The sequence below is a fragment of the Nelusetta ayraudi genome, unplaced genomic scaffold (assembly GCF_046127955.1).
Source record: "Nelusetta ayraudi isolate G7.1 ecotype Tasmania unplaced genomic scaffold, CSIRO-AGI_Nayr_v1 ptg000020l, whole genome shotgun sequence".
Lineage (NCBI taxonomy): Eukaryota > Metazoa > Chordata > Actinopteri > Tetraodontiformes > Monacanthidae > Nelusetta > Nelusetta ayraudi.
This window is the reverse complement of record NW_027466070.1, coordinates 310,001-336,286: the sequence shown is the minus strand read 5'-3', so window position 1 is coordinate 336,286 and position 26,286 is coordinate 310,001. Positions and strand designations below refer to the sequence as shown.

Below are 26,286 nucleotides of genomic sequence, written 5' to 3'. Positions count from 1 at the left end.
CTGCAGTGTAACAGCTGTACGACAGTGACTGGATGACTAGCACAGTAGCTCTCAAGTAGACCGAGCAAGTGGCGCTTGAGGTGGGCAGACACTTCTGCTGGAGCTGGCAGTGGATCCCACACACAATCATCCATGTGCATCTGTTCCACAGTGTTGACAAAGATGTTGTTTTCTCGGAACAAAGTTTCGACGTTGCCTGCTTGTTTGAACACACCTCGCGGAGAAGAACGCAACTCGTGTTTTGTTTTGGTTCTCCTGCTACGAGTCGGGAGTTCTCAAAATTCCGGCCCTGCTGTCGCGTCTTTGCGCAGCGCTAAACGAAGTCAAGATCACAGCAAAAAATGGTTAACTGCTACTGTGAAGAAATGTGCCGACTTTGAAAGGCGTGTAGTGTGTCAAGTGATCGTTGATAAGAGCAATGACTCACTGAGTTAGCTTCCAGTTTGACAAATAATTCCCTTTCAGACTCAAGTCGACCTGGTTTGATCTGTCGTTGCGGTGACTCTCTCGCTGCTTTATTTATTCACCTGTAAACTAATTTTTTTTTTCTTCAGAAAAGAGAAACTATTTTATGATAATTTTTTGGAATTATGTCGTAGATTAAATCAGAGCTGTTGGAATTTAGTTGACTATTAGTCAGTAGTTTGCCAGGTTTTAACCTGTTCTTAATACATGTGTCTCTCTCCGTTATTGAAATAGCGCAACGGTTCATTTGGGTCAGTAAACGGTGACATTTTTGTGTCTGCGTCGCCTGGAAAAATAAATGTTTGAATTTGCAAGTTGGACGACGAACAAATTCAGGCAGAGTTTCTGTAAATGAGAGGCCTCAGACGCTGCGATAAGAATTTCAATTGAATGCGCCGTCACGGGACTCTGGTGGTCCCTGCAGAGAGCCGGTGAGGATTCTGCGGTGCTGTATTGACCACCGGCAGCCCTTCGTGACTGTTGGAGCGGCGCTGTAATTGAAGACACGCCACGTGATGTGTGTCTCGACCGTTTTTTTTGTGGAGAATGCCGGCGGGCCCGGCCTCCACCACCACCGACGATGATGATGATGATGTGTGTGTGTGGGCTTCAGAGAGTTTCTGCCGGGCATTTTTTCCCAGGCTTTCTGTTCCCCCAGAGACTGATCCAGGCATCACAGAGAACACGGCTTTGAAAGTGGCTTGTTTTCTCCCACAGATGTGTTTTTTTGTTTGTTTTTTTGTTTGTTTTTGTCTTGTCCTCCCTCCTGCAACTACAATATTTCCAGCTTTGTTAGCCCTGGATGGAGTTGCCGTTGCAACCGGTCCGTTGTTGGACTGACAGTCCGGCATTCATTAGTGTAATGAAGCTTATGGCGACCAAAATGCCGGCATGCACGTTCTACGAAGCTGGATTAAAAAAAAAAAAAAAACTCAAATAAAGCTGTCAAACATGAAATATAATTTAACCGTGATCACAGGAAACACGATTGGAATGCCAAAAATAATCTATTGTAAGATTGAACATTGAAATATAGCCGTGGTCTGCTTTGAATTATGTCTTTGGGAGAAACCGGAATGTTCATCATGTTCATCTTGGGGAGGGTGGGGGCGGGGCAGTAATCCCAGGAGATCACTAATGTGTGGAACGAGCCAAACATCACTCACTTTATTGCAGTTTATTACATGTGTTTCCATTTAGATGAAAGGATTTATCCGAGAATCATTTGTATTTGTGATCCTCCAGTCATGAAGGGCATAATGTTGCGACAGCATCCTTAGAAAACTATACACATATATTTATATGTGTGTATATTGAATAAATCATTCTGTTTACTGGCCCGAGTTGTAGAACAAAGTCGAGTCAAAAAAAGTTCATATCTTTCAAGAGACCCCCAGTGAGCCGCGCACATGATCCGGGACTCAAGCCCGGCACGCGTTCACTGCGATTCCAGATCAGACTGGTCACGGACCTTTATTTAGAGCCTGTGCACTGCTGCGGTAATGTGATCCGAGTCCGAAATGTTTGCGCTACCTTTCGACGGCGTGGACGGCCCCTGCCTGTCGGCGCTTGGGGTCGGTCGCCTCTCCCCTCCCTCCCCTGTTTACTCCGGCGTCTGCTTTCAATCAGCTCGACCCGGAGAGAACGCCGGCACCGCCAAGTCCGGATTGCCCCTCCTCGGGCTTGTGCGCCCACAGAGTGCCCAAAGTAACAGTTGAAGGCGAGCGGTCCAGATCCCTCGCATCTGGCCGTCCAGTGAGGGGGAGAGTCGGTGGTCAGGTGAGTCAAGGTAGGCTGTCTTATAAAGTGGGGAATTCTCTGGCTTGATCCTTAACGCTGTGAAGACGATAAGAAGGATGTGAAGAGACTTAAAAAGTCCTTGGAAAAAGGGAGCCACGCCGCCGAGTTTTCATTAAAGTTGATCGGTGAACTTTGCAAATGACCCCGTCACGTCCCGGGCCGTCGTTTTTCTAGGCCCGCCGCCTCATCTGCGCCATCTGTGCTGTAAAGGTCACACCTCATGCAAAGTTCCCTTGACCGCCGTTTCCGAAACAATAGGACGGGTGGCACGCCGATCCGTCAAGTCCTTCTGCAAACACGTGGAGGGTCCAACAAAGTTCCGTTCCAGCAGGAGGCCAGAATCTAGCGTTTCAACAGGCGGCTGTAAACGCAGGGTTAAATGTGCTGTTTTCTGTTTTTGTTTTGTTTTGTGTCAGCTGCTGGGGTTGATTGATTGTGAGGCTGCCAGAGGTTTAAAAGTGTGTTGACTATGGCACTTTAAAAAAAAAAAAACTGGAAATAAACCAGGTACTTGGATTCCCTTTTGCTTGACCGCCAGATAGCATGTAATTAAATCAGAACAGTCAGTGAAGCACTTTGACCATTCAGACTTAACTGTTTTTTCAAGAACCATTTTTCTTTGTTCTGCAGTGCGGTATGCTCTTTTGGCTAAGCCGTGAAAACATTAGACTGATTGCTCTGATTCAGGCGCTGGCACTGGTAACACAGTGGAGTATCATCTCTCCAAAGTGGCTGCCTGCGCTCCAGCTAGATGAGTTGATTTTATTTCCCAAGCCTCGGTTCCTCATCGCAGCTTCCTGCTTTGCGTAAAGAGACGGTTTGATGAATGGCATTTCCCAATGGCTCGTGTTTAAACGCACTTAAGATTCTCCAGATTTGACTGCCTGCACACATTTGAATCTATGCAAAGCTGAGCATAAAATTAACACGCGGCGTGCCTGTCGTCGTCGTTGTTGTTGCCTGACTGGAACGTTTCAGCGTGCTGCTGTGCCTCAAGTTGTGTATATGTAACGTCAACTCACTGACCTCGGCAGGGATTGGGATATAATTGTTGAGAATGACTGGTTTCCGTGCCTACACATGTGTGCTCTCGATGTACGTCTTGCTTCTTCTTTTTTTCTTTCTTTTTCCAGTTGGTGGCCCCTCAGGCTCTTTTATTTACATATACGTTGCCAATGTGTTGTGGTCACATTCGTACATCCACAGGGCGTTTGTGTCCCTGAGGTGGAGCTTTCTGTCAGTATCCGTGCAAGCAAGAAGATATGATTTAGAATTAAAGCTCTCTTTGTAGTATTTTGCATTTTCAGACCTTCACAGGCGGAGCTGCCTCACGCGAGTTACTGTCTGAAGTACCTCGAGATCTACAGAGGCTCCTTTTAGTGCCTTCTGCTGAAACTGATGCTCTTTCCAATCTATTGCATCTTTGCAAGAACTTCAAAACATGGTGGCCTTTATATTAATACATTTAGTTTCTTTGCCCCACAAAATTCCATTTTTAATGTATTGAATTTTTGTTTGGTTTAAGTCTGCAATGCAGGCTTTTAGACCGCAAGTGGTCTGTGCAGGTTCCTGAACGTCTCCATTATGTTTTAATGTTTAAAAATTTGCAAAACAGTGTCACCTGATGCATGGGAATCATTTGAAATGAGGCCTAACACAAGGGGGACGAAGCAACAGAAGCAAAGGATGGACTCTTCTGTTCTACGGGAAGTTCACCAGCAGGCTAGAGACTCATAATTCTGAGAAAATATTAGTAAAGGGTATTTTACATAATACGGAACCTTTTCCTAATGACTGGTGTAGCACCAGATCCACCCAGGGAGGCTTCGCTATCTGTGACCTTCCCCAGGAGTTGGCCTGGATTCCAGATTGCGGTCTCTCCATAAACATCCAGTTTATTTTTTAGTCTGCCACTATAACATAACAACCGTGACCGCGGAGCGACCCGGAGAGAGATTCAAGGAGAGCTCGGCTCTTTCTGCGCCGGCTGGGCTCAGCTTGTCTGGACCTATTCAGATTAGTTGTGCCATTCAGAGGAGCTGCTGAAGGAGAAGTAACGGGCCGCCGCCCGTGCCTCTCATCGCTGCCTTCTCTTTCTCTTTCTCTTTGTGCATTCACTCCAGTGAACCTGCGCCGTTTTATTGGCGGCGCGGGGGAACGTTGGTCCGGCCGTGGACGTGAATTAAGCCGCGTCCCCGAGCCGCACCGCATCACACCACTGGTTCATTCATTGTTTCCACGTCGGCGTGCCGGTTTGGCTGATTGCACAAGTTGCGCAAACACATTTTCTCTCTTTATTTCCTCTCTCTTTTAAAAAAAAAAAAGAGTTAATTTATTTTCCTCGTTTTTAATTGATTACTGGAAGTCAGGGGAGAAGGAAAACCTCTCCTGACTGATCAGAGCCATTGTGAAGGAGAATGAAATCCGGCGACGGCTTTTTCTTCAGCTGACTGAATAATGGGATGACAAACAAAGGAAAGCATTCAGATGTGGAAGCCTGACTTTACTGAAGTTGACAAAGTGGGTCAGGACCACAGGGTTGTGTCCGATTTTTATAGACCTCGCTTCAAAACTTGAAAGGAAAAGTTAAAGAGATTGTGCAATTCCCCGATTTTCTTACACTTTTAAGAAAACTCCTCTAAAATGACTAAAAAGGAAAAAAAATAAAAAATCATAGCTGATATTCAGACTGCGGTCAGGAGACGGAGATAATCAAACCAAGGTCTTATAAATTACCATTAAATAAGAGGATATGGCCCATCATCCATCCTGCTCTTTATCACTTCTATTAAATGAGGCCCGGGGATGATTAATGCTTCTTCTGTGGGCGGACGTTAACCGTTTATTGCCGGGCCGTTGATCCGTGTGACTCAGCAGAGATAACTGGTGCTTCAGAAAATCTTCAATTCGCCATCAAGTCAAATAAAAGCATAAATACATCCACTCTTCTGGATTGGGCGTCTCGAAAAGACCAACATGAACAGGGATACAAGGGTAACCACCCTTGCTGCGGCCCATTTTCATGTAGAAAACATTAACATGCATTAAGATGACCTGAGCACCTTCACAGACATTCTGCCCATTGTCCTTCCCGACTCCAGTGGACTGGCACAGAAACATCGTATTTAGCCCTCTGTTTGCAGTCTTCAACACAAACTCTTGGTTGAAGCTTCCTCCTTACTGGACTGTTTTTTTTTATACGGGAAACAAAGACAGGCAGGCGATCTCGGAGGGCAGAGCCAACTGGCTGCTGGTCTTGGTTGGATATCGACGCCCTTTGTGATGCCATCAAAAGGCTGATATCCAGAATTCTTGGATACACTCACAGAGTCTTGGAGGGGGTAAAAAAGTGTGGGGGGGAATTCTGTTTAGTTCACTGAAAGGGTAGAGACACCGATTATAATAGTGGATTTATATAGCGCTTTTCAAGGCACCCAAAGTGCTTTACATTGAACCCATTATTCATTCACACTGGTGGTGGTAAGCTACATGTGTAGCCACAGCTGCCCTGGGGCAGACTGACTGAAGTGTGGCAGCCAATCTGAGAAAAAACACGTCCCCTCTGTCCAACATCCAACATCCACTCACATTCATAGGAGGCAATGTGGGTTAAGTGAGCTACAAGATTTCCATGGGTTAGAAAAATCCTTTCTATGAGGCCTTTAGTGGGTCAGACATGGGATGAAATAATACCTTCCCTCCCCGGGCAGTCAACTTTAATCACTCGAACCTTGGCTCATTTTCCCGTGTTTTTGGTTTTGGACCTTTTCTCTGTCCTCGCCAGGATGAAGCGTCTCATCTCAGCCGCTCCCCGAACGTCCGCCGTTCACCACCTCCTCTTCACGCCGGCTGAAGGGTGGCCACGCTCCTCTCGTCTCCTCTCCTCTCCTGCTTATTTTCAGTTCCCTAGCAACCAGCTGGAGATGCTTTCTAGGGGGGAGTGGCGGGGGTGGTGCTGTGATTGGAGCGGGGGCGGGGCGAGGCGAGGTGAGGTGAGGCGCGCATTGTTCAGGAAATGAACGGCTCGCGGACGCAGTTCCGGTTGAGGGGAAGCGACGAGCGAGCGGAGCGTTCGCAGCGCGGAGCGGATCCGTTCGGTCGGCCAATCAGAGTCTGACTCGGCTGGCGGCGCCGCTCACCTACAGCTTCACCGGCAGCAGGGTCGCAGTCTTGATTATCAGCGTGAAGGTCTTTAAACACCAGGAGCGAATTCGCGAGGCGAATAATTCCGCCTCTTCTGAAACAAACATTTAGTATCTTCCACCTGCGACACCGCATAGTCACCTGACCTATATACTGTATCCTCTTGACGCACACAACTGGCAGACGAAAGCCATGACTTTCATTTAACGGCTGTTAACACCTCTCTCAAGAAGAATATCGGGTTGTTCTGTTCTTTTTCCTTTTCTTTTTAATTCGACCATCACCAGGACATCGTCACTTGAGGATGTAGTCGAGTCCATTGTCTCTCCTTTGGCGTGATAGAAAGATCCCCAAACTTTATTCGCTTAGCAAATTTTGTACACATATTCACGTTGTGCTAGGTGTGTACAGCAAAAATTCATTGCCAAAAAATTTGTGTTTTAGCGTCGCTTATTCCTGTTGTTTCGCCTATTGCCTGAAGGACCTTTTAAGGGGGGCAAACTTTAGGTGCAGGTCACATCAACTAATTTCCCTCCATGAAGTAACTCAGAAGGCTTGAACACAAGTTGTTTAACAGCTGAAACACAGACGACTTCCCGTTGGTCCAACAGAGAGCGAGAGCGATCTTCTCTCCTGCCGATCGCAGCACAACAGTTCCACGCGAGCCCTGCCCTCCGGGAGAACGTTCCATTCATATCGGATGAATAATTTAGGCCCATGAATTAAAAATTTTAGGAGCCCGCCTCACTGTTTGGATCCACGGAGTCACGAGAAACAACGGCGAGATGCATTTTTCATCGACTGCGCCTGTTCACCCAGTACGGTTGGCGTGAAAAAAGTCCTGAAGAAAAGAGTGTAACAGGAGGGTGGAGGTGATTGTTTCCTCACACGCTTCCTTCACACATCACTGCAGATGAGCTAATCCACATTCTAGCTAGCTGGGGGATGAGAGAGGGTGGGGGCGGGGGGGGCGAATGGTCACCCTCAAACTATTTAGGTTAGCAGCCTGATGCAGCCACTGCAGTCAGTCAGAGAGCCGCAGTCCCGCCGTGTTACACCTCCACCGTGCCGCCCTAAAAAGGCGCCACACAGACTTCATTAAACTTTTAGAGTATGCATCAAAAAAGGGGGGACGGGGGGGGGGGCTCATCCCTCGCAGCACGACGGGGTATCCATGCATCCCCCGAAGAAGGGAGGCGACTTGAATCATTTAGAGTCAAAGCTCTGGGAGAAGGATTGGGACGTCCTGGATGCAGCAGCAGCGTCTTCGTCAACGCTGAGTCGCGAGGACACTGCTGTCATTATATTGTCGCTATGCAGATCGTGTGAATGGGTAAAAAATGATGATAAGAATAACAACAATAAAAACAAAAAAAAGCAGTAGGTCAATTTTTTTTTATGATAACCCATAAAAATAAATATTGTGTATTTTCTATGTCAATTTTACAGTCTAGCCGCTGTTGTAACAAGATCTATTTTTAGATGTGATATTTTTCCCCTCTGCTCAGTTTAAGTGAGGAGTCGGTGTGAACAAGCTGGTGCCTGCAATATTCAGACGTTAATCCAACACCGAGCTGCAAGTTCTTTAATATGGATGGATGGATGGATGGATGGATGGAACGTTTCTCATCCGATTTGCTCGTTCCAGTGTGCGAGGGGCCTTGAGTGTAGCAGGACGGAGCCTTCTGATTGGCCCGCCTCCTTCCCCAGTGTCCCATCAAGCCCGGCTGCCTGACTCCGCCCCCTCTCTGCCTCTTAATCTGCCCGTCATTTTTTCCCCTCTTTGCTCTCTCTCTCTCTCTCTCTCTCTCTCTCTCTCTCTCTCTCTCTCTCTCTCTCTCTCTCACTCAAACACACTCTCTCTCTCTCCTCCATCTCCTCCTCCACCTTCTCTCCCCCCACGCTGCCACTGTCCTCTCCTGTCTCCTTCTCCGCCACATCTCTCCTCCCTCCCTCTCCCTCTCTCTCCATCTGGTAGCAGCGGTCACTCGTCCCTATAGGCCCCGCCCTCTGCTGACGTCACTCCCTCTTTGCACAGCTATTGTCTTAGAGCGGCTGCTGCGGCGGCTCTTCACGACATATTGAGTTTTTTTTTTCCTCCCCCCTCCTCCTCCTTCTCCTCATTCTCCTCATTCTCCCACTCACTCTTCTCTCTCTCTCCCCAGCAACGTCACCTCTCCCCTCCCTCCACCCTCCACTCCCCTCCCCTTCCCTGTGAGTAAATCCTCCTCCAGCAGCAGCAGAATGAGGAGTGAGTGAGCGAGCGAGCGAACGAGCGAGCGGGGAGGATGAGAGGCAGGACGTAGAACTGCAGAGAGAGAGAGGGAGAGAGAGAGAGGAGGGATGCAATAGCTCGACCCAAAGCACCATATCTATGACTTGACCGGGACGCTTTTTTTTTTTATTTTCGTTTTTATTTTATTTTTTTTACTCCTCCGGACGTGAAGGATTTGTCTACATGCGTTTTTTTGGAAATATTTTTTTTACAAAAAGTCGATTGATTGAATTCCCCACTCTTTTTCTCTTTTTTTTCTCTTTTGCTCCCCTGTGCGGACTAAACCAGGCACGTTGTTTATGTGCGTGCGTGCGTGCGCGGACGACGGCTCCCAGCGCAGCCACGGACGGCGGAGCCGCGGACATCTGGCCGTCTGGGAGGCAGCGACAGCCGGCTGGACGCATTGTGTTGCTTTGATGACCCCCACTGTGTAGCTGCCTGCTCATCCACCTCCCCTCTCTTCTCTCTCTCTCTCTCTCCCCTCCTCTCTCCCTCTTTTGCTTCCTGCCCCCCTCCTCCTCCTCCATCCTTCTCCTCCTCCTCCTGCTCCTCCTCTCCACCACAGCTCCTGGCCAAGCCATGTTCGGCACAGAGTCCTCATGTAAGTACCAGCAGCATCTCTCCTCTCCGCCGCCTCTGTGTTTGTCTGTGATGCTCGTCCTTAATTTTAACGTGCGCTACATCAGAGAGGAGGAGAAGGAGGAGGACGAGGGGGAGAAGGAAGAGTGTGAGGAGGAGGAGGGACAGGAAATGGCGAGGCTTCCCCCTTTTTTCCCCCCGCATTCTCTCCTCTCCTCTCCTCTCCTCTCGTCTCTTCTTCCTGTTTCGCCTCCATGCGTTGCTGGCGGCGGGGAGAAATCTGGGATCTACCATTTTAGCAGGCGGGAGCTAGCTAGCCCGCTAGCCGTCCTCCCGCTCCTCGCCTCCTCAGCTCTTCGCATCCCATCTCCTCCTCCTCCTCCTCCTGCATGCGTGTGCCACTGAGCAATGGAAGATGGACGATGCCTTCGCCAGAGTTGCATCGCTTCCACGAGCGTTGCCTCCCTCCACCCCCATCCACCCCCCCAACGCATCCAGCCTTCCAGGCACGGATGCTACCTGAGCTTGGACAGCAAACGGCTAATAGCTGCTGGTCTTTGCAGCTCCACAACCCCCCCCCCCCCAACCCTCTTGCAGCGGAGTTGTGTTGTTGCTGGTGTCTCCAGGCAAACCGCCCATTCCTACCCAACCACACACACACACACACACACACACACACATACCCTCCCCCCACCCTCCGTGAGCACCTCGCTCCGTCAGTACAGCGATGCCTGGCTGCACTACCTGCTGATCGCATTGATTCCGTGGTGGCAGCCTGAGTCGGCACCAAAACTGACTTTGTTTAGCGTTTGTGCTGTACCGGTGACAGTGGTGACGGTGTTGGTGGTGGTGGTGGTGGTGGGCTTTCACACACAACTTGCGGCCTGAGCAGGGAATCTCTGACTGCGTCGTCCAGCTGGGCCAATGAGCAGCGTGGAAACGGACAGATGCAGATTTTTGTGCGTTTGGTCAGAGAGATGGAGAGAGAGGGAGGGAAGAGGTTCTGGATGGCTTGCCCAAAATTTAAGGTCGTTTGAGGGTCAAACTCAATGCCGTCCCCCAGTCATCCTGTCCTCAGGGGGGTTTGAGCCAATCAGGTCTCTCGCAGGCTCTTTAATTGGAAATTTGTTGACGTTTTTTTTTCTCTCTCTCTCTCCCTTCAGTGAGTTTCATAATTGGTTCCAACATATTACTCATATTTTTCTCTTCAGCCTGTTTTTCTTTAATAATTGTGCTTATTTTCCGCCCCATGTGAAACGCTGGGATTCAGCCTCCTGCTCTAACTGGTGCGTTGTTGGAGTTCTTCCACGTTTGGAAAGGAACAAAAACAAGACGGCTGCGGGGAGCTTTTCCTTTGCTTCGTTCTTCTGTTTAAGAATAGAATTTAAAGGCCCTGCGCCTTCCTGGTCTTCTGTAATTTTCATCCTGGACCCTGGTGGAGCAGCAATTATTCCGCCCCCAAAAAAACTGCTTCTTTAGCCCTCTGTTTGCAGCCTCCTCCTAAAACTGATGCTTTGTTGAACACATCTTTGGGTAGAACAAAAAGTGTGCAGAGCAGCAACTCCTGGCCGGTGGTGTCACACCAAGCCTGGTGCAGGTCTTAGTGCCCTTTGTGACATCACAATGGGCAGATTTTGAGTTTTTTTTGTGCTTTTTCTTGTCACTTCTTGATACACTGGGACTCTTTAGGTCAACACAACAAATTGGGATGTTGATATTTATTGTTTTGAATCATTTCAGACACAATCAGATGATGAAAGACTGGCCAGAAATGTTCCAACAAGCTTTTCAAAGTTTTCAGACACATTTTTCTGTCAGCAAAAAAACAGCTTGTTTGTTTCTTTCCCCTCTCACATTAGAATGTGTCTGGCTTTTTATCACAGTGTTTTAATTAAGTTATGTTTAGACTGCCCTTCCTTTTTGGCTAAGGGTAAATATTCCTTCTACGTGCGTGCTCTTCGAAGGAATAATTAAAACCATTTCTTGGTAACCCAAAACAAATGTTTAGTCTTCTTTCCCATATTAAGGTCGCAGTGGATGCACAACGTACCGTAAATAAAGATTGTGCAAGGACGTGTATTTTGTCATTGCCACATCCTTCTGCAGCTCATATAGAGCGATAATGCACACATGCATTTGCTTTGCCCTAATTTAGAGTTGGAAAGACTCTAAACGGTGCGAGGCCTCAGAACCCGCTGGTTTGAAGAAGGACCCCGGCCAACATGCCGGAATAGTGCAGTAGTGCAGACCCTCACATTGGCCCCGTCAGCGGGACTGTTTTGCTCTGTTTATATCCATGAGGCAAATGCTCCAAGAGGAAATAAACAGGCTTTTAGTGGGTTTATTTGCTTGGAGTGGAATTGGAAGCTCAAGACGATTCTTAAAGAGAAGCTCCATTTCATCTGAGCTGCCAGTCTCCTGATATCTGATAAACTTACCCTGGGTTATTATTGAAACTTGGTTGTTTGTGATTTCGCTCTAAAGATACATGCGTAAAGATTATGGTGTCATTTGCATCGCAATGTTTTTTTGTAAACTGAGTTGTCTTGTCTTTAGGAGGGAGATGATGTCTGACTCTGAAGCTGCGCCGGTCAGATTTTGCTTTCATTATTTGCGGTTTTAAAAACCAGTCGGCCTCCACATTGCTTCCAAGACGTTGGTGTAATCATTGTGACTTGTCTGCTGCCAACACGGTCACTTCAGGAAAGAGGGCCTGTCTCTTGAAGCGTCTGCTGTCGGCTTGCCGTGTCGTTTCAGGAGACAATCGGATTTCATGGCAACATTTCACTTTGCTAACCAAAGTTTTTTGTTTTCATCGCCGCCTCCTGTGCTTCTAGACTGTATAGCGACCCAATGTTGCCCCATGCAAGAAATCACTGGGGTGGTGAACTGTTAACAGCTCCATTCTCACCGCTAAGCGGAGGCGATTACCAGGACGTGATTGTCACATTGTCACCATATGAATATTGCAATTTGACAATCGTAAAAATCTCCAAGCGAAATTGGGCCACGTCAGTCATCTTTTGCAACCCCTATTTCCACTTTCCCCTAAAACGTACCCACCGAGTCACGTTTTTGGAATTTTTGAAGCTAATACCGGTACTAACAATCAAATAGATTGCATTTTGATGGGCCGCAGTCCAGGGAGAACGGACCAACGTTGACAGGAGCAGCTAAAACAGGAAGCCCTTTTGCTATTTTCCCTCTCTGTGTGTTGGTTGGACCTTTTTGAGCACTGACCTCACAGACACTATTAAGAGCAGGAACATCATCTTCTGCCCCAAAGTTGTTCATACGGCACATTTATCTTGTCGCGCAAATACACGCAGCTCTCTTTCAAACATTTAACCTTCGTCACCTCCAAGTCCCGCCACAGCCAACCCCCCGCCGCTATCTTTTCCAAGCGATGTTAGCGCTTTACGTTATTTCCTCTCCCCTGGCTGATAAGTCCTTGAGAGCGTTCGATCCCATGGCCTTTGACAGAAGGTCTGGTCAGGACAAGGTCAAGACCACTTTTAATGTCCTGGCGGTGCGATGGGCTGCTTTGGCTTTGATCATCGTTGTTGCATGGCTGACTGCGGTGGCAATGGAGCGGATAGGAGACTACGTACACTTCGGGTCGGACTCGAGCCGCCAACTCCAGCCCCGAAAGAGAAGCACCTCGTTCCGTTCCATCAACGGCCAGACCTCTGCGACTATCGACCGGCTGACATCGATGTTTCCAGGAGGAACAGAAATCTTATTATCATTGACGTGAACTTGAGGCGCAGACAATGACTCGGCATTCTTGTTCCGTTGTTGTTGTTGTTGGCATTATTTTAAGAAGTTCTACGAGAGCAAAGGCATACGGGCGGAGTCGACTGGAGTTTGGGAACTGTAGAGTGAAACGACGGGAACCAAAAGGGCTTGTAGTTTGTTAATTACTGTCTTGATGCTCCATCGAGCCTGCAATGCAAGAGTGAACAGTGGATTTCCCCCGTCTTGAGAGAGCGCTGCAGGCACATTTTAGCCTTCAGGCCACGTCGGTGCTGCAAGTGGAAGATTAGAGCAAGACATCAGCCTTCAAAGCGTTTCACCTGTGAATCAACGTCTTGGGTCGGCGCTGGAAGTGGATACCAGACCGGAAAACTGTGCCACCCTGGCCATGCACAACGGACCGTGTCCTTGCCCGACCCTACATTCTGGTGATTGTTCAGACATTTAGGATACTGAGCCAAAGTGAAACAGCGTGGTGGGAACCACCGACTACCGTCACGGCCGTCGGCCATGCATGGCCATCAGCCTCTGTTCACATGCACATATTTAGTCGCGGTGCGCGACAAGAGAGAGAACAAAGTCTGACAAAGTAGCGCACTAGTGGTGAGTTCTAAATCGGTCTCGTCAAAGCATCCTGCTAAGTCAGTACTAATAGTAACTAAGACAAGGGAAAAGACAGAACCCGGTGGGGCTGGAACTAACTTGCAACTACACAGCAGCACTTGGCTCAATTCAAAGTTCAACCACCTGGTAAATTCAGCCTGCACAGAATGTATTTTGTAAACCCAGAAAGTCCTTGTTTAAACTAAAACAAGGTCTTAGTCCCTCATACTGACACCTTTTAATCCAAAGCCTCAGCTCTGGCCACCAGTTTGTAATTTAGTCCACTAATCTGATCGACTTCAATGGCTCTGAACCCTAAATGTGTCACAGTACCGTCTCTGCAACAACTGTGTAGAACTTTGTGTCACTGTAGCTACATTAATTTTGGAGGTTATTAAACAAATTTGAGTCATAGTTTACTTTTTTAATATGAATTGGCAGGAAGGGGTTACTAAGAAGTGCAGCTGTGTGCTTCGATATCATAGCAGCTTGTGTAGCCCTGCTTTAAATCACAGCGTTGGACTCTTAACACTGTCATAAATATTACATACGCTGTTCCTACAAACGGTTTGCGTGACTTCCCGGCTTCGATCAACTCTGGCTGACGTCAGCGGGATTATAACGGTTGCATCATTATGTAAACAGCTGTTATTCCCTGATCATCTGACCTCGGCTTCATCTTTACAGTTACAGTTTTTTTTTCTCTCGTTGTTGTTTGTTTATATTACGCCCGTTTCGGAATGATGCTGGATGCTCTGGGTCGGGTCGTGCAGATAGCGGATAGATTAGATGGCCTCCTGTGTAAAATCCCTATTAGATCTCCGGCGGCAGTTAGATAAGAGTGGGACGGCGGGGACGGAGGAGTCAAGCTAGCCCTCCCCCCCGAAGTCTTGGGCCGTTCTCTGGCCGTATCGCAGGCCTCTAAAACTGCTCTTTCATCAGCGGCCAATCAGATAAGGGCACGCGCCGGGACGGACGGCTGCCCACCACCTCTTCGGACAATTCCGGGGAACGTGTCGCGTTTGCTTTTTTTTTAATCATTTATTTATTTATTTATTTATTTATTTATCGCAGCCGCCTACAAGCGGGATTGGTCTGCATGACGAAAGCCAAGCTGGCGCTCAACTGGCGGCAGCCAGTTGTCTCTGTTGCCGTGGTAACCCCCCTGTGAGAACGGCAGAGTGATCGGGTTTCTGTGGTAACTGCTGACTTCTGCTATTTTTGTCTTCCGCGCCGGGTGTGTAGAGGATGGAAGTGGTTGGGCGAGCCAAACCAGAGGCTTAATATAGCCGACGGGGGTCTTTGGTGAGGACCCGCCGTGGTGTCACCACCAGAGAGACGCTGCTTTTGTCACGTTCCACAGGCAAGATGTAAAACGCGAGGAACCCTGCGTGACAATTTGTCGGTTTTTGCCGTTTTTCTTGTTCCCCCAGTTGCCGAGAATGGAAGTAGCTGCGTTTCCATTCCAGTTTTTCACAAAATAAAAGCGGCATATCTAAAATTTTGACAAAGTACAATTGCGATTTGCAGGTGTTTGGATTGAATGGTGTGAAGTGCGTAACTCGTAATTCTCGTAAAATCTCATCCTGCGAGATTTACGATAATTACGTTTGCGTTTGTTGGTTTACGTTTGTTTTCTGTCGAGAATGGTTGTTATATTTTTCTCTTTGATTACTTATAAAAATATAAAAAATAATCCATCTCCTCCTCCGTCCATTTTCACTTGAAATGAACTGGTCACATGACCCCCGTACGTCACATCCGGTGACACGTAAATGCGAAAAAGTGTTTCCATGACACCTTTGACCTCTCGATACATCTGAAAAACCACCTCATGAGAGCGTAAAAACCTTTTAGTCATATTTGAGAGGTTTTTCGAATTTTAGTTTCCATTACGAAGTTTTTATTGCGATATTTAGGGTTTGCGCAATTCTAGGGGTAATGGAAACGCAGTTACTGATGGATTGTAGAAGTGGTTCGGCTTTTACGACGGGGAGAAAGCGGTTGGGCTTCTTATTGTGTATGTGCAGCTTCTGCTTACGGCAACAAATGCTATACGTGTGAGATCACCGCGTGAGGGACCTTTGCATCAATAACTGATTACCAGTATCCATCCACTGCCTCATTAGTCGAAGCTCCTCCAGTGTTTGTGTCGCTACCACTGAACTAAGTGAAGCTGTGCTGCCAAAAAGAAACATGGAAAGTACAAATAGACATACTTTTGCAATTTCCCAGGTCAAATTTGACTTGTAAATCCCGTTTTACACAAACGGTGACTAAACATTAAAAAAAAAAACAACAACAACCAAAAAATCACTTTATATCATCCACCTCATTTCGCTGGCGCTCAGAGTCTCCGTCAGTGGTTCCAGCCACCGTCTATAAAGCCATTTTCCGCCGGCGCTCAGGACTCGAGCCGCCGTGCCAACAGTAACACGGCTCTCGAGCCGCAGCGATCACAGGTTTGGCCCTCCAACATCGCGGAGCTGAGATCACCACGCCGCTGTTTCCTTCATTCAGGCTCAGCACCGCGCCGCCTCTCCTGAACACTGTGACGCACGGCAGCCACAGTGGAAAGATGTTAAAATCGCCGTGAAGGTCATTCGGTGTCCTCACACAGAACCATAGATCTGGAAAAAGACCGACGTTTTTAGCCATCTGTTTGCAACCTCCTGACAGAATTGACGCTTTGCTGGACCGTCCATATGTCTGAAATCGCTCAAATCAAGGTGGTGCCAATGCACGGCTGGAGATGCACATCACTTCTTCCAATAAGTGAATTCAACTGAGGACCTTTCTCCTGTTTCTGGGGAGTTCAGAGACATGGATTCAAATATATATTCAATTAATTATGAAAGGGAATTTAGTGTCAATTTTTTTCACCCTTTCAATCAATGATTTTCCAAGATGGGGATGTTGTCGTAGGCCCCAAAGAGGAGCTTTCAGCGAGCGTTGTTCCATGACAGGTCCAAGCTTCATTCCCTCATTCCTCCTGGTGGTGACGTCTGGTCCACATATTTTAATTGTCTTTGCATGAAATGACGGGAAATGAGATGATTGGTGCCAGACGTGGGTGCATGACGTGTGCGTTGTGGCCTCGCCGAGAGTGACTTGCAAAGAGAGTCGGAATTTTTTTCTTCTTTTTTACCAGCGGCAGCTTGGTTGTATGGCATGAATAAAAGATCATTAGTCTGAGACTGACCTATTTTACCCAGACGGACGTATATTAGCATTTAGATTAGCTTAGGCTAATTGCAACCCTGTCCTTCAAAATAAATCTCAGTTCTCCCACTTTAATCTCTGTGCTGAAAGCCATGCCACGGTTTGAATGAGCCCAACCCCACCCCTGGTCATTTCCCCATCAGCTTTAGCATTCATGCTAACAGCTTCTGGCTAAGGGGTTTAGCCGCCGGACCCACGACGCCCTCGGCGTTCTTCACGATGGAACCGCAAGGGAGTACGGGAGCAATTGAGTGGTCTTCGCTTGTCCCTGTGCTTTGTCATCGTCACGTTCTGATGCTAACGGGTAGCAGCGGCGGCTAACCTGCTCCACTCCCCCTCCCCCCCCAAACCCCCACCTCCATTCTCTTTGTGAGCGACGTCCACAGCCAGGACCAGGGTAGAAAATCTGAATCTGAATGGATGAGGGGGGATCAATAATTCTACAGCTCCAGAACGTCCCCTCAGTGTTGCCTCACTGGAACTAAAGAAAATCACCAGAGCCCCCAGTTGCCTCCACTGAGCCGGCCGGCTGCTGCTGCTGCTGCTGACTGACTGACTGACTGGAGTGAATAGATTCTTTTTTTTCTTTCTTTCTTTCTGATAAATGGAGAATAAATCCCTACTATATTTTCCCGGGACTGAAGGCCGTCTGTGAGTCTGCGCTGAAGGAGGTCCCCCCACCACCCCCGCCTCTCCTTTTTTTACTCATTCTGCCCCGAGCTTCATTTGAGGGTTGTCATAGTTACCTCTGCAGGAGGAGGCTGGAGGAGCACCTGCCCCCCTCCCCCACCTCCCTCTCATCCACCAGCCCCCTTTCATTAAAATCCACCTCACCCATTGGCCCACCGCTTTCTCTCCCTCTCCCCCTCTCTCTCTCTCTCTCTCTCACTCTCTCTGCTGGGTTACCGGTGGGAGAGCAGGAGACTGAGCCGGAGCTTCGTCACTCACCCGGCAGCAGCCAATCGGAGGAGGGAGGAGGTGGGGGCGGTGGGCAATTGCACCCCTCCCCCTCCTCCTCCTCCTCTTCGTCCTCTCCTTCCTTACGAGTCAATGTGCTGCTCTCTGAAAGACGGCGGCTGGCAGCAGCAGCAGCAGCAGCAGCGGCGGCCGTGTGGACGGATGGAGGCACGCTTTGTGCTGATAAAGGGGGACAGAAAGATCGCAGGTTATTTAATTTGGGAGTAGAAGGGCGCGTGCTGGCGGCGGATGTGGAATGGAGGGTGAGTAATGTGTTGCTATATTTGGTGTCTGCGGCGACTGCCGCCGCCACCACGCCGTGCGCATCTCGTCCCTGGGAAGGACGGCCTTTGTGTGGCGTGCAGCAGGTGGCCCCTGTACGTTCCCTATTGATATTCATGAAGTGGACGGTTTGCACAGCGCGTGGGCGAGGGTCCCGTGCGCGCGCGCGTGTGTGTGTGTGCACCGTTTGACGGTTGCAGCAGCAGCAGCAGCAGAGCGGCTGTCATTCACTCTCTCCTCTATTGTGTTGCGTTGTGTGTTCTCAGCGTCCTCGGTTTATAGAAAATTTAATTAAAGCAAACAAAAAAAGGTTGTTTAGGCTGAAGTGAGCACGCACAGTGGAGGTCAGAGAACGTTGCTGCCTCAAGTCGGTGCTCAGGTGAAACAAAGAAAGTAAATACAGGTTGACAGCAGGTGTCTCCCGCCGTCTCCTGCAGTGATACTCTGGTGCCAGTGATTAGAAACGAGAAAAAAAAAAATCACAACAGTTACTTTCAGTTCGTAGCAGTGCAGAGGAAACTGTACATTTGAGACATGTAAAGAATTAATCCGAACTTTGAAAACGCTGTCGGGAGTTGAGGGGAGGAACTTTCCCATAGTTTTCAGCAGGAATATTTTACCTTTTAAGAAAAATTCGACGAGACTTTTTTTTGCTATTTTGTCCGACCTGCGATAAGATTTTTTTTATTTTTTTAATTCGGGGTGTGGAAGCATCTCATTTTTTGTCGAAGCCTCCGAATCTGTGAGAAGCGACTGTGCACAGGTCAGTTTGTTTTGAAGCGCTTCTACTGTCTGACACCTAAAAATAGATTTTGTGGATTTTTTGCAAAGTTTTGTCCCACATATCGTTGTTCTTGTGTCTGTCTTTCATTTTCTTTTCCTGATTCACCCTTCAACGTCCTTTTAAAAAAATAATAATAATAAAATAAACTCTTCATCATTGCGAAGTACAATTCTGACTGTTATTCCCGCTGTTTGCCATAAAGGAATTAAAAGTGAGCCTTCCTTTTCTTTCTCACACTCTGCTTGAGCTCCGTGATAACCAATGACACACAGCAGATATGTTGCCTCACCGGCGTTACTGTTTAACACAATTTTCAGCTTACAAGTTAGCCCGCCTGACAGTGCGTTTGGTATTTAGGGCCACTGTCAGGCAGACTTCCTTAAAGATAGCAGCACAAGATGGCAGCTCACTAATTGCTCTGTGTATATTTTTTTTATATATATGACAACCATTCTAAGGGCAGGAAAACCAAATACGCCATTGTGCGTACAATGGTCATGGTGTAAAGCTTTTACCAACACAAAAATCATCAAGTCGAGCCAAATATGACACACTGGACCTTTTAAAGTGTCTGCAAAGAAGCAGTTTTTGCTGCTGGATGTAAACAGAGGGCTCATGAAACGACGCTCCCTGCTGGTCTCCTAGAGCTGTGAGAATAATTCAAGGGTGTGAGGCTCCACCGGAGTCCCATCAACAAAACTGAAGAACTGAAATTGGGCAAGTGATCCGCCCGACCAGCTGATGCGACGCTTTGGTTCCCGTCAATCGCAGGATCATCTTGCGGCTGCGCGTCAGTTCCTGCTGCTTTGTTGCGTCAGGTTCATCTCAAAGGTTCACTGTTGCACTCCGTGTTTAGCAGCATTTTCATTGAGGATTAACCTGATTTTTTTTTTTTTTTTTTTCTTTGCCAAGTGTCTGTCCAAACAAACAGATGGTTGTCACGGAAGGTGAACGTTGAAGGTGCTCTCGGCGGTTTAGCTGGATGACGTCACTGGAGGAAGGGTTAGGGTGTTTGCTTTAAGTGGAACTTTTCCCTCGATGTTCGCGGCGTCTCAAGGACGCGGACCTGTCTTTGTGACCGCACATAAAAGAGGGTCATTATACCTTTGAGAGTGTGTGTGTGTGTGTGTGTGTGTGTGTGTGTGTGTGTGTGTGTGTGTGTGTGTGTGTGTGTGTGTGTGTGTGTGTGTCTTTTATCATTCCGGTGGTGCCGGCAGCCCTCCAACCCCTCCCACCCCCATCAGCCCGCCTCCCTCAGTAAAGGTCACGTCTCCCGCTGTCTCCGGTGACATTTCGTCCCCAGTCTGTCTGTTAGAATTTGTCCCTCCAATTCCTCCTGTTATCCTCCCAACATGCTCCCCGGCCCGCCGCCCTCTCGGTACACTGGCGCCGACGCTACGGGCTTCGTGGAAGCGACAAGGCGAAAGTCGTTGCAGGAGAAGCAAACCTATAAGCTGGAGGCGTCTGGGATTTATTCTCGCCCCACTGATAAAGGTTTACTCTGTTCTATTCCGCTCTTGCACCAGGTTGTCGCTGTCAAGTTCACTTTCTGACAACTGATGGTAGCTCAGATTGAAGGTTTTCCTGCTTCTGGGGTCAATCAACAAATGGGAGTCTTTTCAATTTCAATTTTTCAATTTCTTTACTTTTAAAAAGGGGCAAGTATATTAATCGACATTTTCTTGCAAAGTAAATATGCCCGAGTTAGCTGAGGGCTCTTTAAAAAGGGACACTTTTTACAGTTGTCTTCATGATCGGCAGCATGGCGCTGGTGTTTTTATGGAAACACCACGGTCACATTTTCTTTCTTTGATTTACAAATTCGTGGAGCTTTGGGAACGTCGTCGACGTCCCTGATTATTGGACACAACCAGATTAAAAAAAAAAAACATAAAAAGAAATGGGAAAAAAGGCTTCAAGAGTTTTGCTGAGACAGGTTATTGTCCGTCCCCGAGCACTTTTAAAGCTCCCACAAACAACACTTGCAGATAGTGCTCATCTGTGACTAAGTATCACTTCTTTCCACTGCTGTGTGAAAGTGGTGCATCCGCTCCTCCTCCCCTATCCATCCATCCATCCATCCATCCATCCATCCCATCGGTCTGTATGGTCCACTTGTCTCCTGTTATCGAGCGGGTGACGGGAGCTTTTAAGTCGTTCGGGCCGTCTGACGCGGTGTTTTTCAACCGGCACATTTTTTTTTACATTGAAAGAAATCCTAGGAAAATATCCTAAAATGACACTTTTTAGCCTAATAATGACAATTTAGACCTTTTAATGTATTGATACTCACTCAGTGTGGGACCTGGGCCTGTTTATATGCACACAAAGCTGATTTTCTTGGAGGAAACGAGGGAGGGAAATAGACTCACATTCTTTTGAAAGCACTGAAGTCACTCAACAATGGACTAATGATGTGAAACGTGATAGTTTTTTTTTTAAGGCATACCTGGCATTATCTTCCGGTACGCTAGTGTGCTGTGTCACAGTGGTTGGGAAAAACACTGGTCTGATGCACCGCTTTGTAAAAGATCAGAGATGGTCCACCGTCCACTCGGGCAACCTTGCAGAACACACGTGGATGCAAAGAGACTTGGCGTTGGTTAGGTTTCGTCTCATGAATGGACGTCATGGCTCCTTGTAATAAAGAGAGTTTGAGCTGCACGTCTCATTAGCTCCACGTCCACATTCTTCCTTCCTCCAGACGCGGCTACTTTCATCGACTTATTTATCCGACCCTTTGGCAGCGGCTGTGCTGCTGCTGCCGGCGGCGGCAGCGGCGGCGGCGTCCTCTTATCAGCGCCGGCTGACGGCAGCTGTCGGGCCTCTCTGACCGCCGGCCGCCTCAAAGCCGCTTTTCTTGGCGGGATGAGAGGCAGCACTTGACGGCGGTGAGTGGCCCAGGCCAGCTGCACTCAGGGAAGCCCGCACGTGCACGTGCCCCGCCGCGAGTGTGAGGCACAGCTCCGTATGAGTGGCGGCCTTTGTGCCGCTCTGCCGGTGGCGGGCGACGCGCGGGAAGTTGCCTCGACGTGTTGGAAATTTCGCTGCCGAAATTTTTACAGCGTTATCGATTGTAGCTTGTTCATCTGGGAATACTAAATTCTTGTTGATTCGTCTGGACAGTTTGAGTCGTATGTCAGAGGATCAGAAAGGTGGCCGGAAACATCTGCGTGATTAATCGATTGATTAATCGATCGCCTAAAATCAAAGCTGTGTGTTCTTAATTTTGCATCTGCGAAGCATTGCTTTCCGCCATTGTGTTTCACATGGACGCGTTGCAGAGACACACTCAATATAGGGCTGGATTCATGGATGTATTCTAAGACATGGGTACTGGACTGGCAATATGGTGCTGTGCCAATTTTTCCCAGTGGCCACTCCAGGTACTGCAGCAAAAAAATCCAGTGGGCCAAAAAATAATTTTTCCCATAGACCGCAATACAAAAATAAACGCCTTAAAAACGGCTGACAGGACCACTGTGGCCTGAAACGCGATTAATAGCAAATGGGCCCATTAATGTGGAAGTCAAAAACTTTCAGCGTATGCACTTGGCTGGATTTTATTTTTAATGTATCTTTTAACTTTGATGCTTTGTTTCTGGTTATTGTTTCACCTGCTTCTGGAATTACGAACAAGTTTGTCATTTTCTTCGTCAGTTTAGTCCACCCGAGTTGCTGCAGAGAGACTTTAGCTAAACAAGTCAAATTCAAATTGGAACGAAGGTGATTTTTCTATTTTCAATTTGTCCTAATTCTCTGTTCTGTTTTTCTCTTTTCTGCCCTTGTCTCCTCCACAGTGAGCATGTTTCTGAACACGCTGACGCCCAAGTTCTACGTGGCTCTGACGGGAACCTCCTCCCTCATATCAGGACTCATATTGGTGAGTTGCACTCAGTAACCGAGTTCCTGCTCAGAGGTTTGCGCTTTGTTTTCAATTCCCCCCGACCCCCCCACCATGACTCTCGCAGCACAAAGTGGGAAGTTTAAACCCCGAGTGGGTTTTGAGTCACACGGTGTAAACCAGCAGCAGCGACAGGAACTGAGCCGACGGTGGAAAGTCCTCAGCGGTCCCACCTGGCCACCATTTGCATCGTCTTTGTCGCTGCGTGAAAACTGCACGTTCACCATCTGGCCTGTGCATGGCGCTGTTTAAAAACTCTCTCTGGCACCTCTGGTTTTTTTTTGTTGTTTTTTTTTACTTCCTTTTCACCTCAACCAATCAAAGGAGATGACTCCACTCTGCCGTCCAGAGGTGAAAAAACGTCATATTGGGGAGTTTTTCCTTTTTCCCCTGTGGCTGCTGCAGAGGGATCAGCTGGTTTTTGATTATACAAAGCGCTTCGACACACTTTTTTAGCGCTTTATTAGTGAAAGTGGATGGATTGATATGGTGTCACCATTAGCTGCTAGCGGCCGACAACAGCTCATCATCCCGTCCCATAGAAGTAGTCTCTCATCCATTAGGGGTCTTTGTTTGTTATGCAGTGCGCGTTTTTACCGTTGCACAAGTGTTCCTCTCTTCCTTGCACGTCTATTACAGTAATGCAAGGTGATTAAAAGCCTCGCAGACACAATGAAGCTATCGAGCTATTTAAAAAAAAAAAACGGAAAAGGCTCACGCTCCAAGGTTGATGGCTGCTCTTACTTACTCGACACTCTCATTCATAACGCTGAAAAGGGGGAAAATTAATTTCCAGAAGTGGGGTCCCTGGGTGACTCTCTCAGCCCAGGATGTAATTTATTATGACTATAATCACACAAGGAGCTGCGGAGGGAAGAAATCCAGACTCATTTGGTAAGATAAGCAGAGGAACCCGGCAGCTGCCGCCAGGTTCTGGAACCTGGATGTCGTCCCGCGGAGGCAGAGAGGCGGCACGACGAGCCGAGAGGACGGAGGGATATAAGATGTCTCCAGTCGCTGATACAAGCTGCAGATGGTGTTCACGCCGATGATGATGATGATGATGATGCGGCGAGCAGGATGCCAACAGTTGCGCTGCTGTCGACTGCGGGCCGCAGGACGCGTTTTGTGGCTTTGAGCGGGTCGGCGTCTGGCAGTTGCGATCATGCTAACAGATAGCGTTAGGAAATAGGAAATGCGATTGAGGAAAAAAAGCAACGTTTTCACAGTCAACAGTGTCAGACAGGAGCGCGGCGGCGGCTGCTGCTGCTGCTGCTGCTGCTGCTGCTGCTGCTGCTGCTGCTTTTCTCCTCCTGATTGGACGCTCCGGCCCAGATGGGTCAGGAAAGGTCACATGACATAGTAGCACAACTAAAGCAGCATGTTGTGCCACCGCTGCAGCGTCCAGGCTAACCTCTTAGCGCACAGCCGCTTCCTGCATTACGACATCTTCTTATTCTGTGGCTTAACAGCGCAGCCTGCAGCTGTTGCTTCCCTCTTTTTTTTTTGTCACAACTGAAAAGATGCCCGCTAGTTACACAATAATAACAATACTGGTAGAAGATTTCACATTTGCCCTTTCAGCAATTCCTTTGTGAGGAAAGCAAACTAGAAAACTGTGGGGGGAGGGGTCAAACACCAGGTCACGTGACCTGACCCCTGTTAATCTGGTACGAAACCAATGAAAAACTTTATAGGCACCGTGCTGCCTTGGACCGCGACCGCGAGCCGGTGGTTGACCAACACCCTGAGCTGCGGTGAGAAACAGCACCTGAGACTCGGTCACGCTCAGGCCTGCATCGAACTAAGATACTTCGATGCAGCATGCATGTATATATGTGTATAAATATGTATACACGCACACATATACATACAAGGGAGCCACCGACCACCGACTATTCCTGCACACCGAGGCCGTCTTTTCTCTCTTTCTTTCTTTCTTTTTTTTTTTTCCTGTAAACTCTCTCAAGTTCTGCACGCAGACAGCCGAGCGTGCAAACGGCGCTCGAGTCTGTGTTTTTAAAATAGCTCCTCTCTTAATTAACTCGCTCTCGCTCGTCCCCGCAGGCCACGGCGGGCGGTGGCTGTGGTGGCGGCGGCGGTGGCGGTGGCAGCGGCAGCGGTGGCCTCTCCGAGAGGCTCGTTGAGCCGTGCACGGCGCTGGCGATTCATTCCGTCATCCGGATCTTTGTCCTGCGACGATGCAGCAAGAGTTCAGCGTGATTACCGCACCACTCCGGGATTCTCTTGTCGCGTATTCAAGGGTCGTTTGTGTAGCCTGGCGCACTGCCTGACACCAGCCAATCTCAGGCCTTTATTCTGGGACTCATTGAGCAGATTATTGTTGCTGCATCCTGTCAGGTCAAAGTCTGATCTTCAGTCTCTATCTCAATATTTGCCACTCATCGACACCGCAGTAGCCAATGAGAATCTGCCACTCGAGCCAGAGAGCCGGTGGAAAACGCATCGCTCGCCGAGGCAGTCGGCTGATTTCTGTTTCCTTAGTATATTTATTTTAGCTACTGAAGTGATGGTGGATTATCTGTAAGATCAGTCTGTGGAATCATCAAGCCCAGCGGCTGCGGCCTGGTCTCCTGAGCTCCTGAGCTCCTGGATGAGGACTTGGTTGAGATTGTATCCCATGTTTTAGATACCCGACTGTGTGTGTGTGTGTGTGTGTGTGTGTGTGTGTGTGTGTGTGTGTGTGTGTGTGTGTGTGTGTGTGTGTGTGTGTGTGTGTGTGTGTGTGTGTGTGTGTGTGTGTGTGTGTGTGTGGCCGCGATAACGTCAGGGAGATGCAGAGGTTTGCGGCTATGAAACAGAGAAGGCAAAAATCCCAGGACGTAAAGTTGAATGGGAACTGCATTTACTGTGCACAGCACTTTTAGCCTGAGAGCAGACACACACACACATACACACTCACTGGCAGACCTCCGGGTCTGAGCCATCACAGCCTGCAGATTGCAGCAGCAGATCCTCCCCCACTTTAGCTTGTTGGGCTAATTGGTGAGCAGTGTCAATCAGCCCTGCAGCCCTGCAGTCCAGCTGCCGTCCTCATTAACGTCTGCAATGTGATGGTTGCAGGTGATCCGATGGCTGATGAAATCGGCCTTTTAATTCACATTCCTGTTCTCGCCTGACCGGCCGGTGCAACGCTGACAATGCTAACAATTCTTTAAATGGTAAATTGTGAGGAATATCCACCCTTCCAATCACGTGGTGGCAGCAGTTTTACCTGGAGGCTGGAAACAAAAGGCTAAATATGCCCCCACGCCCACCAGAGTTTTTCTCTTCTCATTAATCACATGACGCTGCCCTACATCAGTCCAGGATGAGCAATGAATCTGTGAATATGTGTGGAATATTCTTTACATTTATAAAGTTTTTTTTTTTTTGTTTTGTTTTTTTTAAAAAAGAAGAGAGCAGGAAGTAAGATGTTCTGTGTGTGCGTCACTGACCGAACCTCCCTGTCTCCTGTGGCCTCAGATATTCGAGTGGTGGTACTTCAGGAAGTAT

At 48.2% G+C, this 26,286-nt stretch overlaps 1 protein-coding gene across 6 annotated transcripts in view; it reads left to right on the top strand.

The window, feature by feature from the left end:
- Window positions 1-26,286, top strand: part of LOC142888787 (suppressor of tumorigenicity 7 protein homolog) — a 37,154-nt gene that overhangs the window by 1,936 nt on the left and 8,932 nt on the right. For 2 of the 6 annotated variants that reach the window (XM_076027193.1, XM_076027190.1), the window contains exons 2-4: window positions 8,972-9,284; window positions 22,667-22,749; window positions 26,257-26,286. The exon at window positions 26,257-26,286 is cut by the window's right edge and continues 130 nt beyond it. In XM_076027193.1, coding sequence (XP_075883308.1) covers window positions 9,263-9,284; window positions 22,667-22,749; window positions 26,257-26,286 — 135 coding nt within the window. In that variant the 5' untranslated portion in view covers window positions 8,972-9,262. Of the gene's footprint in view, window positions 1-2,226; window positions 2,245-8,971; window positions 9,285-17,856; window positions 18,064-22,666; window positions 22,750-26,256 lie in introns of those variants that run through there. The other 4 variants (XM_076027192.1, XM_076027191.1, XM_076027194.1 and 1 more) reach the window with 4 other exon arrangements.